Source organism: Sarcophilus harrisii, chromosome 1 (genome assembly GCF_902635505.1).
Source record: "Sarcophilus harrisii chromosome 1, mSarHar1.11, whole genome shotgun sequence".
Classification (NCBI taxonomy): Eukaryota; Metazoa; Chordata; class Mammalia; order Dasyuromorphia; family Dasyuridae; genus Sarcophilus; species Sarcophilus harrisii.
In genome coordinates this window covers 683973104-683989787 of record NC_045426.1, presented here as the reverse complement: position 1 = coordinate 683989787, position 16684 = coordinate 683973104, and the positions used below count along the sequence as shown (strand labels likewise).

Below are 16684 nucleotides of genomic sequence, written 5' to 3'. Positions count from 1 at the left end.
GGCTCCAGGAGGCAAGGGGCTCAGTGTCCACCGGTGGGGGGAGGGGCACAGAATGGGGGTGCTAACCAAGGGGTGACAATACAGCGAGCAAGGAAGGTCAAGGGTCAGCAATGACTTGGAAAAAGCATGTGATACACGTGTGTGCGGCACAACAGTGACGGGAGGGAAGGAGGGAGCCTGGCTGGTCTCTGCTCGGGAGGAGGGGACACAGGCTTCAAAGAGAAAGAGGAGGACGTTTCTGCCTTCTGTTTCCAACAGGTAGGACCCGGCACAGCCGTCCAGAGGCCTGTGCTCTGTCCCTGTGGCCCTGGGGGGGGGGGTGGCTGTATTCCAGCTCGGTGCCAGGGCTGCAGGGGATAGAAAACGGCTCCCTCCCCTTCCCTCCCTAAGGAAGCTCTTCCTCCACATCTTCCTTCCAGGCCAGCCCAGAAGCAAGGGGGAGGAGGGGGCTGGGGGGGCCAGGAAGGCCAGCGCCTCCCCGTGGGGCTGGGCCTCGGGGTGGGCCTTCCCTGGGCAGGCGAAGCACCAGGCCCAGAGGTGTGCAGGAAGCCCTGACTGACAGGCTGAATGAGGAAGAAGTCATCTCTGCAGGGATGATTACGCTCGCCTAGGGGGAGAGGGAGCCATGACTCCACAGGCCCTCCTGAGCAGAGCGCTACCTTTTTAACTTTGTCACGGAGGACACTCGGGCCCAATGCTCAGAGCTGATCCCTCGGCCCCCAGAAGCCAACCAGCCTAACCCCTCCCCTTATGAACCCCAAGAGGTCAGGGGGCCTGTCACACGGGCAACAGGGCCCTCTGCTCCAACCCGACCTTGCCCCCTTCAGCCCAGCTGGGCATCCAAGGTGGGGGGCTCCCAGGGCAGAGAGAGCCTGAAAATGAGGCCTGTGGGCTGGGCCTTGAGGAGGGTTTGAGGCAGCCCCCCCCCAGGCCACCAAGGAGCCCTGGCTGGGCCTGAGCCCACATGGGTCAGCTGCCCCTCAGAGCCCAAGAGTCAGCTGCTCCCCACAGTGCTCAGGAGGTGCTCCCTGAAAGGCAATGAGATCACTCATCCCTGCCCAGGGCTGGGCCAACCGGGTCACCCTCTGTCGGGGGGCTCAACACCGGGGAGAAATCGGGCTCCGCCACCTGAAAAATCTGCAGAGCCAGACTTTAGGGGTGTGCCCGCAATCAGATCTTGCTGCTCTGTGTCAATTGGATCTCTCAGATAAAAGTACAACTCAGCATTTCAATTCAAATATTTATTAGGCACCTACTATGTGTTGGGCACTGTGTGAGGACCTTACATTCTAATGGGAGACATAACACCCTCCCACATTTATTCAGCACCTACTATGTGCCGGACACTGAGCTGAAAAGCACTTTACAATTACTGCCTCTTCTGACGGTCATCGCCTCCCTGAGAAGCAGGTGCCAGAATTTTCCCTATTCTACAATGAGGAAACTGAGGCAGACAGCAGCGGCGACCCTCGCCCGGGGCCCCACAGGCCTGAGGCCAGGGCAGAACCTGGGCATTCCCAGCGCGCTGCCCAAGGGGCCATCCTAGCTAAGGGCCACGGACAGACAAACCAGCACCAAGAAGTGATTCGTGGGAATTCATCAGGGAGAGAGGGGGAAGAAAGGGGCCAGGCAGGGCAGGCCCGGCTGCTGGGCTGGGCCCCAGGGCTCAGAAGGGCCTCCGAGGGAGGTGCAGGGGGGCCCAGCGGACAAATCCCCTCCTGTCAGACACATGTCAGCCCCCCTGAGGATTCAGGTCCACGTCCCACCTCAGTTTCCCCACCTACAAGATAAGGATGTGAGACTGAAGGCCTGCGAGGTCTCTGAAAGGTCAAGAGTGCTCTGACTCCACAGGGGCCTCCACCTTCTCTGTAAGGGAGGCAGGGAGGGAGGTTCTTAACCTCCTGTATGCTGCCCCTCCAGGGCATCTCATGATGCCGTAACCCAGAATCTTCTCAGAACCCTGTTCTTGAATGTGCACAATAAAACACACAAAATTGCAAAGGAAACTCAATTAGACTGAAATATAATCATCAATTAAAAAACAACACCCAAGTTTGCAACTTGCAGGTTAAAATCTGTGGGTCCTTCTAACATGAGACGTAGGGTTTCCTCAGCTGGAAAGGGGGAAAAGAGAAGAGGTTACCCTGATCTGCTGCCCTTTCCAGCCCCCAAACCCAAATCGTGGGCCATGATCCCAAGTCTGGGGAGCCTAAGATCCAAAAGCCAGCAAGGCCATTTTCATAATCCCCATCACATGGCTAGGCCCAGAGCCCAGGCTTGCAGGGGGGCAACAAGCCATAGAACAGATGCCCTGATCCCCTCTGCAGCACGCTTCCCCACACCAGCAGCCCCCCAATTCCCACAGCGTCAGAAGGCTGGTCTCCAGCCCTCGTGGGCACCTGACTTTCCAAAGAAACACCAACCACCCACCAGTGCTCAAGGAGGAGGGAGAGGCGCGATCTCTCACGGATTTGTTAGGCACCGAGCACCCTGCTGGGCACTGAGGGCGCAGACTCGGAACAGTCCTGCCCTCGCGAAGCTCCCGGAATATGAGGCTGGATGGCGCTGCCACAAGCACCAGTCCCACCTGTCCACCTCACAGACAGACCAGAGGGAGGCCCGCGGGAGACAAGGGCCCCCCTGACCACGGCACAGCTGGTGCTGGGGAACGGGGCTGGCCCCAAGGTTCAATAGAAAACTGGCTTGAGAGGGAAAGGAAGCGTCCCACAAAAACACAGGTCCGGGCTCGAGGGGGACTTAAGAAGGGAGTGGGCAGCCAGATGGAGCAGGGACAGCCCCTTGGGCCTGGAGTCCCGAAAGTGAGGGTTGCTGGGCAAGTCACTTGACCCTGCCTGCCTCCTGAGCTGGGGAAGGAGCCGGCGAGTCACTCCAGTGTGGCCGCCGAGAAAACCCAGAGGGAGCGGGGGTCAAAGGGAGAGGGAGACGGGCGGACAACAAAGGGATGCCTCTGACGCGGGCGCTCCAAGGAAGGAGCAAGGCCAGGGAGGCCGGGCTGGTGGATGAGGCTGCAGAGAGCCAGGCCCAAGGAGTCCCGGCCAGCCGGCTGAGGGGGACGTCAGGGCTCCCCGCAGGCCTCTGAGGCTCTCTGCCTCCTCACTGCCCCCCCGACTCTCGCAGCCATGTCTGGAGGGGCTCCGGGAGCCTCTGACGACTTTGGTCTGACCCACGGGGCAGTGGCCCTGGCACTAGCCCTGCCCGAGGAGCCCGTGCCCCAAGCCCGCCTCCCAGGTGCACACCCACAGCAGCCACCAGAACAAAACTCTCCCTCTTCTCCTCTGAGCTCAGAAGGCGTTTGTGAGATTCCTCTTGGCCAATTAAGTGGGCAAGTCTCGACGAGCCGTACCCTTTCCCTTTCCAGTGCAGACACTGGGCAGGGGGCCAAGGTCTACAGTTCCGTGGAGAACAAGGAGCTGAGAGCAGAGCACCTCTGCTGCCCCCCCCAGTCCCTCCCCTCCCCCACCACACACACACACACACACACACACACACACACACACACACACACACACACACTCACTCACCCTGGCCTCCTTCCCAGGCACGAAGCCCATGGAATGAACAGTGCTCAGAGTCCCCAAGGGTGCCCAGCCACTGCCACGGGAGCAGAATGCGCATGACCCAGGGTGGCGGACCATTGTGAAATTCTGGCAGAATGCGAGCATCCCTCTCCCTCCTCCAGCCCTTGGGAAGGAAGGGCAAGCCTTTTCCCACAGGGCCCCAGAAGCGCCCACCCGGGGGTCGGCAGGGGCCTCCTTCCCCAAACTTCTGCCTGAAAGCCTCCCCAGCAGGGGGCTGGGGCAAGTTGTCAGGAGGCAGCTGAGCCCTGGGCCAGCAGCCTCTGGGGGAGCCCCCCCCCCCAGCATCAGAGAGCAGCAAGCAAAGGGCCGGGGGGAGAGCAGGCCCAGCAGGCCGGACACGGGCCAGCTCCCCCAGGGCCAGGAGAGGCGCCCAACCCGGCAGCAGCGGCCCTTAAGCGTTGGGCTCCCAGAAACTTGATCGGAAATGCCCCCAGGCCCTGCCTAAGCAGCGCTCCTGGAAACCCTGGGCCCAGGCAGCCCGCGCTGACCGCTGCTGCCGTCCCCTGCTGCTGCCCGCGGGACCGGCGAGACTGAGAGGGCGGCCCGGAAGGGCTGGCCGGGGCTGCCAACTTTGTCTTACCCAGACCCCACGAGCGGGGGCCGGCCTCTTCCTGCCGGGGCATCCCGGCCTTCGGCTCCCCCGGCGCTCCGAGGGGCCGCCTCCCCCAGGTAAAAGTCCCTGCGGACAGGTCAGCGGCGGCCGCCGGCTCCCCGAGCTCCCCCACCGAAAAGCATCATCCAGGCGGCTCGGCGTCACGTGCTCCTGCTCCTGGCCGGAGGAAGCCCCGCCGCATCCAGCCCCGGGCTCATGGCTCTGCCCGGGCCGGGTTCAAACGCCTCCGAGCCCTGCCTCCCCGGCCGGAGTCTCTGCGGGCCGCCCCATGCCGGCCTCCAACTTCCCGTGAGACTGGCCGCCCTCCGGGCCGCCGGGGAGAGGCGCAGCGGGGAGTGGGCCCACCCTGCCCTCCCTCCCCGGCCCGCCCCGCCCCCGGGCCCGGCTGGGCTCCGCGCCAGCGGCCTCGGCTCCGGCCGATCCCAAACGCACGCGGGGGGAGGGGGCGCCGGGAGGACCCCCGGCGGGGCCCGTGCGGAGAGGGCGCTGCACAGCCTGTAATTACGCCCGCTCGGCTCCTGCCAGCCCCAGCCTATAAACACCGAGGATTACATAAGTCCGCCCCTCCTGCGGAGAAGCCAAAAGTGGGAACATTTTCTCCCAGCCTCGGCGGCACTAAGTAATAATGCTCTGTTGCCATGGGAACCCTGGCCGGCTTCCAAGCACGCAGGAGCCGGGAGTTGGGCTGGCCGGGAGGGAGAGGCCTTTTTATAGCTGGGCCTCCCCAAACGGGGCGGGCCGGCCCCGGCCCAGCCCCGGCCCAGCCCCGGCCCGCCCACCGGGCTCTGGGGAGACTCGGACCAAACCAAAACAACAACAGCCGCGGCGGCAACAACAACAAGCCGCAAGGGACGCAGGCGCGGGGCCAACCGAAATCCCCGGGCCGGCTCCGACCTCCTGGAGGTACCCCCTCCTTCCCCCTGCGCCCGGAGCGGGAGCCTGCCCGGGAGTCTCACGGCCTTCTCTACATTCAAGGCCCTCAGGCCCCGGGTGGGGCCGCCGGGCCCCAGGCCCCGGTGCAGGGGCTTCTCTGGCCCGGGGCCAGCAGGAGGGGGAACGGGAAAGAGGCCTCCAGAAGCCGAGCGGGCAGCGAGGCCCGGGGCAGCCTCCTTCCCCTACTGAACACCACAGGGAGACCCTCCCGGCCTCAAAGTTTCTCCAGCGAGTCCAAAAAAAGTTATCTATGAGGGAGGGAGGAAAAAAAACTAGTCCTGGCCAGCCCCTAGCCTCCCGGTGGCGGAGGGACCCCGGGCTGGTGAAGCGGCCCCACTGAAGTAGTGTCTGAACTTGGCTCTGCGGGCAGAGACGCGCCTTCCCAGAAGGGGGGCTGGGCTCAAGGAGAGCCCGGAGAAGGTGGCCTCCACCTGGCCCCCGAGGGGCTCCCAGGGCTGCCCCAGCGCGCTTCCCCAACAGCGGAACCCCATCCTTGTGCCACTACCCAGCCTCTGCCTCCCCCCGGGAAAAACCCTGGCAGTGCCGCAGGGGAAGAGGAAAGGGGGGGGGATCAGGATCCCCCTGATCCAAAACTCCATAAATACTGAATCATTTTGTGCTGTTACTGCCCTGACCCCAACATCCAGGGGCCAGACAGAGGAGCAAACACCGAGTGACCCCCTGGGCTGGGCCGTGGCCCTCCGGGGTCCCTGCCTGCAGGAAGCCCCTGTCCTACTGCAGGCCAGCCCGCGCAAGTTACCCCCACACAAACCCAACATGGGGCAGAGCCTCTCCTGCGGAGGGTCTGGCTTCAGGAGAGAGTGGGAAGGCACCGGCAAAGGCCGAACAGCATTCCAGGCCGGGGGCACAGCTGCGAGGGCAAGGGTATGGAAATGGAGCGGGCAGAGGAAGAGCGGCAAGGGTCTAGCCAGGATCACATCGGCTGGTGGGGCTCAAGGACCTTCCCTACTGCCAGAGCCTGCCCGGACAGCAGCCCGAACAGGACGGCAGAACTGCCCAGGCTGGCACTGCAAGGCTGGGAAAACCCCCAGCAGAGAGAGCCTCCTCACCCAGGCTTCCCTGTTCCTGCCCACGACAGCCCCAACACAGGAGAAAGAGCAGAGACAGGGCACACCCATCAGACAGAAAGAAAATGAAAGAGTATGGACCGCCCACTGCACCAGGGGCTGGGGGGAGGGGGGCAAAAGCCTGGCAAGGAACCTGAGTCTGCCCACCAGAAGCTTACAGTCTAGAGAGGACAGAAGTATCAAGGAGAAAGAGAAAGGCCAGGATACAGGAACAGAGATTGAGAAAACGAAGAAACAAAAGGAACAGAGAATGAGAGAAAAGAGATACAAAGGAAAAAAAAGAGATAAAAGATTGAGAAAAACAAAGAGATACAAAGAGACTGAGACAGAAACAAAGAGAAGAAAGATTGAGAAAGATGAGAAAAGATGAGAAAATAGAGACTGAAATAAGAACAAGATTGAGAAAGAAAAAAAAAGAAATAGAAACTGAGAGACAAGATTGAGTAGAGGAGACAGAGGATAAGAAGAAAGGAGATGAAGAAAATTGAGATAAATGAGAGAGAAGAAAGATGAGAAAATAGAATGAGAAAATGGATAGAAAAAAGGATAAGAAGACGGAAAGATTTAAGAAGAAGATTGAGATAGACGGATAAGACGAAAAGAGATAGAGGATAAACGAGATAAAAGAGAGAAGATGAAAGATTGAGAAAGGAAAGAAAGGAAAGGTTGAGAAAAATAGAGACTAGAGACAAGATTGAAAAAGAGACTTAGACGGAAAGATTGAAAATAGAGACCGGAAAGAGGAAAGATGAGACAGAGACAGAAGACGGAAAGATTGGGAAAGACAAGAAGACGGAAAGGTTGAGAAAAGATTGGGAGAAAATTGAGAAATAGAGACGAGAAGACAAAGATTGAGAAAGAGACCAGAGTAGATTGACTAAGACTGAGACAAATGGAGACTGAGACAGAGACTGAGACAGACAAAACTGAGACAAATAGAGACTGAGACAGACAAGACTGAGACAAATAGAGACCAAGACAGATGGACAAATAGAAACAGACAGATGGACAAGACTGAGACAGAGACTGAGACAGACGGACAATTAGAGACTGAGACAGACGGACAAGACAAATAGAGACTGAGACACATGGACAAATAGAGACCGAGAGCAGGACAAGATAGAGACTAGAGACTGAGACGGACAATTAGAGACTGAGACAGACGGACAAGACAAATAGAGACTGAGACACATGGACAAATAGAGACCGAGACAGACAAATAGAGACTAAGACAGATGGATAAGACTGAGACAAATAGAGACTGAGACAGACAGACAAGACTGAGACAAGAGACTGAGATCAACTGAGACAGACTGAGACAGATAGACACAAGACAGAGACCAGACTGAGACAGACAGAGTTCCAAAGCCCTCCCCCAGGGACCTGGCTGTCCCTGTGTATCGCCCTAAGTGAGAAGAGACCCTGGATGAGTCCCTCCAAGGGCTGGCTCAGAGAGGGAGCAAAGTTAAATCATAAGACTGTCCTTGAAAGGCCCAGTGGTTAGCGCAGAGTAGTTGCTTATCAGCATCACTATACATTGACACACAGCAGTCCCAGGCCTGGACTTGGAATCAGAAGCTGTGGACTCGGAATACTCCCCCCACCAACACTTCCTGGCTGTGTGGCCTCAGGAACTTTCCATAAAATGGATTGGCTTGAGGACCACTAGAATCCCTCCACAGTGTGGATGCACAATCTGCCCAGATTAGAGCTGTTGCTCCGGCGCAGGCCAAAATGCTTCACCTGGCGGACCCAGTCAGTGCACCTGGAAAAGGCAGATAATAAAACATGCACCACCAACCCCAAAGGGATAGTGACCTTCAAGTGCCATCACTTGTCCCTTTAGGCTCATTATTTCCATCAGATAGTACTGGGAGGGCTATCCCAGTACTTCAGGCAGGGTAACCAGCGTGGGCAAAGCCAGGAGGTGGGAACATCCCTAGAAACCATCCCCCTTCTATTGCTGCCCCACTTCAGACTGGGGCCTTTATCTGTGTGATGAGAGGCCTGGATCCCAGCACCCACCGTCCCTCCCACCTCTGCGCCACCCTCTGCCACCCGGGCAAGGAGCGAGTGACTCCTCGGAGAGCTGCGCCCTGGAAGGCCTCCAAGGAGGCCGGGGAGGAGAGCTGCAGCAGGGAACAAATCCCAGCTTGTGCACGAGAAAGAGCCGACTCAGCAGAACGCCGCCAGGTTCTGATGAAAAACACCATCCCGGTGATGACTTCATGACATTCCTTTCCGCTTATTTAGTTCCACGGGCAAATTTAATTTAAAGGGAAAAAAAGAAAATACGTTTTTAAAGACGCATTAGTGTCTAAGAAATCCAAGCAGTTCCCAAGCTAATTAGGAGATGGGCCATGAGAGCCCCTGGGAGCGAACGGAAGAGAAGATGGCGCCAGGCAGGCTCGGCCACCTCCTGACCCCTCCCGGCTCTCCAGTGAAGAGGCCCCAGAGATCGAGAGAGCCCCTGCTTCCCAGGGGGCTCTGTGGGGAGGCTACTTGGGAGGTGCTTTAGAGACCCCCAGCACCAGCTAAAGGACCCCGCACCAGGAGTAGGGAAGGTTTGGGGGCAAATCCTGCCCCAGACCCGTACCACTGTCCCCTTGGGCACTGAACTGTGTCTCAGTCTGTACAATGGGGCACGAGCAGCTCACAAGGCTGCTGTGGTGGGACCGAGACCACCTCAGACGCGTTAGCTGCTCTCATGGCCGCGCCTCCAGCCCCGCCCCGCTGCGCTCTGGATTCTGCTGCCCCAGGAACCTCACTCCTTGCCACCTGCCAAGTAAACCCTTTGGGCCAGGGCTGGTAGGACGCCAAGCTAAACAGCCTCTAGAGACCGCCCAGGCAGACCCCTCATTCACAGAGGCGGGTCCCTCAGACCCCCTGGAAGTCACAGTGAGAAGAGCTAACGGGAACCTGCCCTCAGTCAAAAGGAGACAAAGTACCTGCGCTCGGTGAGCTTCCACTCTAATGGGCAGATTAATGCAGGGCACAAAGAATACACCAGGGAGAACTGGAGGGAATCAGGGGGAAGCTCTGGCAGTGGGGCAGAGGCTGGGAGAGGCCTCCTGCTTGTAAAGACAGAGAGGTCTTAAGCCGTGGAGGCCCAGAGGAGGAGGAAGGGCATTCCAGGGATGGGAATAAGGGGGCGCATCTCACGCAAGGCAGCGGATGAGGCTGGAAAGGCAGCCGGGGCTCTCGCACTCATTAAGCTCGGGTTCTCTCCCCCAGGTTTCAGTGGGACGAGTCGGAGGAGGGACCACCCACAAAAGGCCACCACCTGTTCTCGACACCCATATTCCTAAGTGTCCTCGAGGATGAAGAAAGAAAAACAACTTTGATGGAACAAGAAGCTGAGGGGGGGAGCGATGGCTGGAATCTGACTCAGCCCCACACCCATCCCTTCTGCTCAGGCTGCTGCCTCCCCCCCAGGGGTCCAGGCCCTCCCTTCCGCCCTCCTGGCCAGCACGTCCTAGGTGCGAGCTTCACCTGCCCCACACCTCCCAAACAAGGCACTTCTCTGCCCAGAACTCGCGGCCCAGAAGGCCTAGAAGACAAAATATTCGATCCCTGGGCCAGGCACTTCACAATGCTCCAGGCAGGAGCCCTGCTCCAATCTCTCACAAGGGCTCATGTCATCATTCACATCCTAGAATTTATAACGGGACATCAGCTAATGAGGTCGAGGCAACACGCAATTATTAAGCACTTACTATGTACCTGGGCAGAAATTAATTTCCCTTCTCAGCTCTTTGTACCAAAATCCTTTCGATGGGATCAGAGATATGGGGCTGGATACGGATATCCATCAGAGATCGTCTCATCCAACAAATGAGGAAACCGAGGCAGCCCAAGGGAGAGGACATGAGCTGGAAAATCATAGGAACAAAGACTTTGAGCCAGAGGGGCCTGAGGAGGCTCACAAAGGCTATTGCAGACGAGAAAGCGAAGGCCCAGGAGGAACAGCGAGGGTCCTAGAGGCCCAAGGTCTGCGCCACCAGCTGTCTGCTCTAGACCCAGGCTGATTTGGAGCCAGGGCTCCCCGCTCCCCTCCCCTCCCAGGATGCTCAGCAATGCCATCTCTTTCAGGAAGTCTTCCGAGATCTCCCCCCATTCTCCAAACCCACCTCACCTGCCCCAGAGACTCTGCGGCGGCTTCGCAGCCCCATCAGACTGGCAGCTCCCTGAGCGGGGCGCGTCCCTTTATTCTGGGGCTGCCTCCTTGCAGGGCCCTGGGCTTGACAAACAGGTGCATGAAACATTTATCTAATGCCCCCCCCAAAACAATTCAGGAAGTGCCAGTCACATAGAACAATCATAGGAGAGGCTTTTGGCCCTGGGAAGGGGTCAGGACTAGCTGCCTCTTAAGGTCTAGATCTAGAATTCTAGGAGAGATCCTGAGCTGGAAGAGACTACAGAACCTCCGGCAGGAAGACTCAAGGTCAAATCCAACTGTTGATCTTCAAGTCACCTGACCACTGTCTGCCTCAGTTTCCTCGTCTGTAAAATGGGAATAATAACAGCACTTCCCTCCAGGGGTTGAGATAAGGATGCCTATGCAGGGGGTCCAGAGCCAGGAGTCCAGCCCATGTGGGGTTCACTGGCTCAGGGGTCTAGTGTGGGGGACTACTCCCAGGTCACCAAAGTATTGCGAAGGCCCAGAAAACAGCTGTCATTTCAGTGACCCACCAAAATGGGACTGGATGGGGAGCCAACATTTGTGCCTCTCCTCCCCAGGCCAGGAAGGACACAAACAGCCCAGAAGAACCCAAGAGAGAATCTGACCTGGAAGACTCAGCAATAACACATCTTAAAATCTTTTTTTTTTTCACTTTCTGAATGATTCCAACAAGAAAGAAGCTCTTTGCTAACAAAGCCGGAGTCTCCGAGCTGAGTGGCTGCTGGGAATCACACCCAAGGAGGAAGAACCCGGCAAAGTTAAAAAAAAAAAAAAAAAAAAAAAAAAAAAAAAAAAAAAAAAAAAACAACAAAAAACCGCCTTTCATGCCATTTTTTCCAATACTTAAAGGAAACATTGAAATCACTCCATTAAAATGGAAAAGTTAAAGTCGCTGCCATTTTTATGAAGGGAAAGAAACAGTCCCCGCTCTTGGTTGTTAATTCTTTTTTAACCATTCCCACACCCCGGCATCTGCGAGCCGCCAGCTGTCCAGGCTAATGACGTGTACAAGACTCATTTTCCAACGGTGGCGTTCATTAATCTCTAGAAGCTTTCTGCAGCTCTCCACACCAAGGGCCTGGAGCAAGGGACTCGCACCCTGGGGGGGCAGGAGGGGAGGAGAGAGGAGTGGGGGGCCAGATCCGCGGCTGCCTGTGCCTCCTCTCACCCCCCAGGGTCCCTGCTCTGCTCTGGAGGTCCCGGGACTTCCTGGAGGACCCCAGGCCAGCGATGGAGATCCCTTCCTGTGCAGCCCTCACCGACTCCAAAAGCAGCCAGCGCAGAGCCAGAGGATGGGGCTCCGCTCCGAGAGACATGGCGTTCTCCAGTTCCAAGATCTTCCCCAACAGCCTCTCGCTCGCACGGCTGGTCCCCAGAAGGCAACGCTGAAGTCCGTGAGAAATCGCTCCTCCGGACACCCACAGCCGAGGCCTCGGGTGGGCCCGCCCAGGGTCTCTGCTGGGAGGGGGGCGTCATACCTCCAGGCCCCCGGCTCCTTCCCAAGATGAGGGAGACAGAGAAGAGGAGGCCCCGGGCTGGGTCAGGGCCAGAGCGGCTCGGCTTCCATCACTGGGAATCCCGATTCAGCCCCTTACTGGCTTAGGGGATTCCTTGGCAGATTCCTGTGTGCCAGGCACGGGGCAGCTGTTCCTGCCCTCAAGGGGCTCCCACCCATCGAGGGAGGGAGCCACACAAAGCAGTTTGTACAAAACAAATGCAAAGTTGTTGGGGGAGAGGATTAAAGGAAAAGGCTTCCAACTGAAGGCCAAGCACCAGCCAGGGCTCCCCAAGGCTTCCATTTCTCCACCCTTGGTGGGGGGAGGGTTGGGCCCAGTCCCTCCAAGTTCTGCGACTGTGGTTCTGCTGCAAACCCTCCGGGGTCAAACACGCTCGAGGCTTGGAGTGGCCTCCTCTCCGAAGTGACTTCATGACCGTTTTTTGGGCTTAACCCCCTTCCAGGCGCTGGAGGCACAAGGAGCCCCCGTCCTCTCCTTCCCACACAAGTGGGGAGGCCTCTGGGGCTCCCCCACCCAGCCCCTGGGGCGATCTCTGACATTACACACCTCTCGTCTCCTCAGCACACAGTGGGCACTTAATAAACACGGCCTGATCCAGTATACCTGTCTGTGTGCTGCCTCCCCCTCCTGCTTAGCACAGCACCTCTTATGTATACAGTAGGCACTCATAGATAACTGATGGATTCTCCAAACCTCTGGGAAATGGGAATAACAGCCCTCCCCCTCAAGCAGCTGTGTGGAGGGTGAAGTGAGGGGCAGCCCAGGAAGCATTCCATGACCTTCCGGGGTCAGCCGGTGTTACTGTCTTGGGGACACCTCTGGGAACATGAGAGGGGCCCCAGCCCCCTCCCCACTTCTTTCACAAGGCACTGCCAGGAGTAAGGGGGGGGCAGAGCCAGCTCAGCAAACGGCCTTTGGCACCCGAGGGCCCCTCTGCCCCCACACATTAAATTGGGAAGCCTCCGGCTTAAAGACCCTGAGCTCTTCCTAGCATCATACAGCCGGTCTGCCCTTCCATTTCACAGATGAGGAGACCGAGGCTAAGGGAGGCCCATAGAGCAGAGTTCAGAGGTCTGGCCCCAAGATGGAGCTGGCGGCCTCGGTCCTCCCGAAACACAGCCAGCACTTGTGGCACTAGATCCAGTTCTCCCTCCCAGAGGCTGAGACTGATCCACAGCTTCCCACCAGCCAATGAATCCAGCAAGCCCCAGCACCCCGGGGAAGGCTGCAAGCCGGAGGCCCGAGCACCACCCAGACAGCCTCCCCCTGGGGCGCGGGCATACCCCTGCCACACGGGCACTCCGGGGCCCCCCTCAGGGCCCTCCCCAAAGCCTTCGTTCAGCTTTGAGCTCTGGGGCCAGGAGAGCGCGGGAAGCTGCCCGAGACCAGGAAGGACAGCTCAGCTGAGGACCAAGGCAGCCCCTGTGGGGTCCTCTGGGGCACAGGCAGGGAGAGTCCCGCTCTCCAGGGGCGCCCATCCCAATGAGAAGGCCCCTAGGGAGCAGCGGGCAAGGCCGACCTGGGCAGAGGGGTGCCCGTGGTGGGCACGGAGAAAAGGGCCGGGAAAGGAGCGAAGGACGCTGGCCTGAGGACACCCACCAACCCACCAGAGGCGGCTTCCAACATGATAAGGGGCAAGCTGAGAGAAGACGGTCTGAGGTCTTGGTCTTTTGGAAGCATTTCTCTCCAACCCTCAGCCCGGTGCCTGGCGCAGAGGAGAAGCTCAGCAATTCGGAGCCTCCCGAGAGGCGGTGAGGGCTCCCGGCTTCCAAAGTGCTTCCGAGTCCCCGGCTCCGAAACTCGTAACCCTACCCTGGCATGCCATGTGGACCTCAGTTTCTCCACCTGGTTTTAAAGGCTTCCCCTTTCCCCCCAGCTCTGAATCCTAGGATCCAGTAACCCAAAAGTGCAACCAACAAAATGAATCCACCCACATGAAAAAAGCCTGCAGCAAAAGGTGCCTGTTTTCTGTCTGAAGGGAAGGAAAAATTCCTTGGAAAGCCTCCAAGCACCTCCATGGCTCAAGTTTTTGCAAAGCTCCCAGACGGCCCCAGCCCCGTCTGGGGTTCAGCCACAGGGCCTCTGGGGTCCGGCTTGTCCTCCGCAGCAGGCCCGAACCCAAGCCCCCCAGGTAATCCCCCTTGCCTCAAGGAACTGATGTGCTAGGGGGAAAGGGGGGCAGCCAAGGGGGTGCTGGGAGGAGCCATCACAGGCTGGGTCTGGGACCAGGGGAACAGCACCAGTTCCCGGGGAGAGGGCATTTGTGGAGAGCGCTGTCCCCACTCTGGGATCAGAGGCTTCGGAGCTGAAAGGACCCTCCCATTTTACAGATGGGGAAGCAGAGGCAGGGAGCAGTTAGCCATCTTGCCACTTTCCACAACTAAATGTCTGAGGCAGCATCTGAACTCACATCCATCTTTTAATTCCAAGTCTAGTGCTCGAAATTCAGCCATGACACGCTTCTCTGGAACCCCGGCAGGAAGCTGCTCTCTGCCCTTCGGGGCCCGCCCCTGCTGCGTTCCTTTGGGGCAGCGGCAGCTCACCCTCCTCCTTGGGGCCCTTCCCATCTCACCTGCTGCACCCCCCAAGGCCCGGGAGCCAGGGAGCTACAGACTTCCCTCGGAGCCCCGGGCCAGGCCCGGCCGGCCGCTGCTGCTGCCAGCCGGGCACTCTTCTCCTCAGGGGCAGAGGTTGCCACACCCACCACCGCAGCGGGAAGGGGAGGGCAAGGCAGCCCTGGCAGGGCAGGCCGCATGAGCCGCAGAGGCCGCCCAGGCGGACCCCCGGAGAGACGGGAACGGTGTCCCTGTGCCCGCGCCAACTGGCACCGAGAGCAGATAGCGAGAAGGAGGCGCCAACAGCTCGGCTCCACGTGCGCACGCTTGGGAAGAGCCCGGGACCTGGTTTTCACACACACACAAACACACCTCAGAGAGACTTTTCCCAAGAAAAAGCACCAATTCAATGTAACTAAACATGACATTCCCAAACGCGGATTCCCAAGAAACATCCACCTTCCCGAGTGGAAGCCCCAGAAACTTCTCGACGGGGAGCTGGGAGGCCCCACAGCCACCGCCGCTCGGGCTGGGCACCAAACCCACCGAGATGAGAGAGCCATGATCTTCCCCGAGCTCAAAGGACAGCAAGAGGCAGCTTTCAATGGGAGAAACCAAAGGAATCGGGGTTGGGAGAAAAATGCTCTGAATTGTTAACGAAAGGCAGGCCGGCTCACCCAGCAGACTGGCACATGCCCGTGCCCGAGGGTGCCCAGCACACGCCAGAGGTGGGGTCTGGGGCCAACAAGACCCGAGTTCAAATCTGCCTTGGACTCTGGGAGCCCTGTGACCTGGGCAAGGGCCTTCACTTTTCTAGAACCAGCCCAGCTCGCTGCACCACTGCAGGGGAGGCCAGGGGGTACAGGAGGAGTCCCTGGGACCTTCCAGGCCAGCGGCCAGAGGGCGAGGGGGCTCCGAGGTCAGTGGGGTCAGCAGGAGCTGATGGGACACTCATGGCCCAGAGAGTGGGAGCCCCTTGTCATACAGAGGAGGAGGGAAGGGGGACCAGGAGGGAGGGAACAACCAGCACCAAGTCAGGGGTTTCCAACAGGAAGCGGTGCTGGGGGGTCCCTGACCTCAAGCCTCCTAAAGAACCCCGGGAAGCCAAGTCGGCACTGGGTCTTAATCAGCCAAGTTTGCAGCCCTCTGTGTCTCCTGGGACCAGATGGAGAACCTGAGGCAGCTGTGAGGGGGGCATAGTTGGTGTCGGAGGCCAAATCTAACTCAGATCTTCCCGGCATCGGCTCTAGATCTACACTCTTCTCCCCTCCCTGCTGCCGCTCTGGATCACCAACCCACCCACCAGAAACTCGCCTCCCCTCGATAATCCCAGGGGGCCACTGACCCTGGCAAACAGCTCAGCAGCATCACTACCTCCATTTTACAGATGACTGAACTGAGAGTTAAAGCTCAAAAGCAGAAACTCTGCTTGAAGGAGGGTCCTTCTCTGGAGGGCAGCCCTCCCACCCCCAGAGACAGGAATAGCAGGGAACCCAGGGAAGGAGAACACATTAGTTCGAAATATGTAACCAAGCCACAGATTAAAAACAAGTGAAATTATTAGGCAGGCATCCATACATAATTATGAATTTCATGTAATTAGGCACCCTGCTAATTTCATTACTTGTTTATTTTCTGATTGCTTATTTAATTTATGTGCTTTTCCCAAATAATCACCTTAAAAAGCCCCTCCAGTCAAGAAATGCCCCCTCCTGCCTACATGCCCAAGAGCCCCCAAAGCACTGGGCTCCGAACACTCCAGGGACACTCGGGGCCAGAGCGGCTGCCCAGGGGGCACTTGGGAGAGACTGGGAGACGTGGGAAGAGTGACTGGCAAGGTGGGGTCAACCCCCGGGGTCTCCGAGGGAGGGATTTAGCCCTGCTAGTCACCCCCCTCTCAGAAAGCACCAGCTCCGGCCTCATCCAGCGGGCACCCTCTCGTGGGCTCGCACACACAGGGCCCCGTCTTGGGCGACGGCCCACAATGCCAAGCTCCTCCCCTACAGGGCACGGCCACACGGGTCATCTCTGCCCAGGCCTGGGCGCAGAGAGAAAATAGGGGCTCTGTCCTCGGCTGAACGCCACCAAGGCCCTCACCTACCTGCGGAGGCTGGGAGAAGCAATGAGCTGGTCCCAAGGGCTCTGGCCTCTAAGAATCCCAGCCTCTGGGGTCCCGGTCTCCAGGGGTCCCAGCCT

At 58.6% G+C, this 16684-nt stretch overlaps 2 protein-coding genes across 2 annotated transcripts in view; one reads left to right on the top strand and one right to left on the bottom strand.

Annotated features, from left to right (window-relative positions):
* The window catches only part of NCOR2 (nuclear receptor corepressor 2), a 237784-nt gene that overhangs the window by 182130 nt on the left and 38970 nt on the right, over positions 1 to 16684 (bottom strand). The window lies entirely within an intron of this gene.
* LOC116420820 lies at positions 7542 to 15113 on the top strand. The gene is made up of 2 exons (XM_031948430.1): positions 7542 to 9190; positions 9468 to 15113. The coding sequence occupies exons 1-2, from the start codon at positions 8871 to 8873 to the stop codon at positions 10069 to 10071; spliced, it is 924 nt and encodes a 307-aa protein (XP_031804290.1). The 5' UTR covers positions 7542 to 8870; the 3' UTR covers positions 10072 to 15113.

Excerpts from the sequence above, each read along its gene's own strand:
- LOC116420820 (XM_031948430.1), top strand. The coding sequence starts at position 8,871 with ATGGGGCACGAGCAGCTCACAAGGCTGCTGTGGTGGGACCGAGACCAC. Across the intron at positions 9,191-9,467 it reads AGACAAAGTACCTGCGCTCG|GTTTCAGTGGGACGAGTCGG; the intron begins GTGAGCTTCCAC and ends TCTCTCCCCCAG.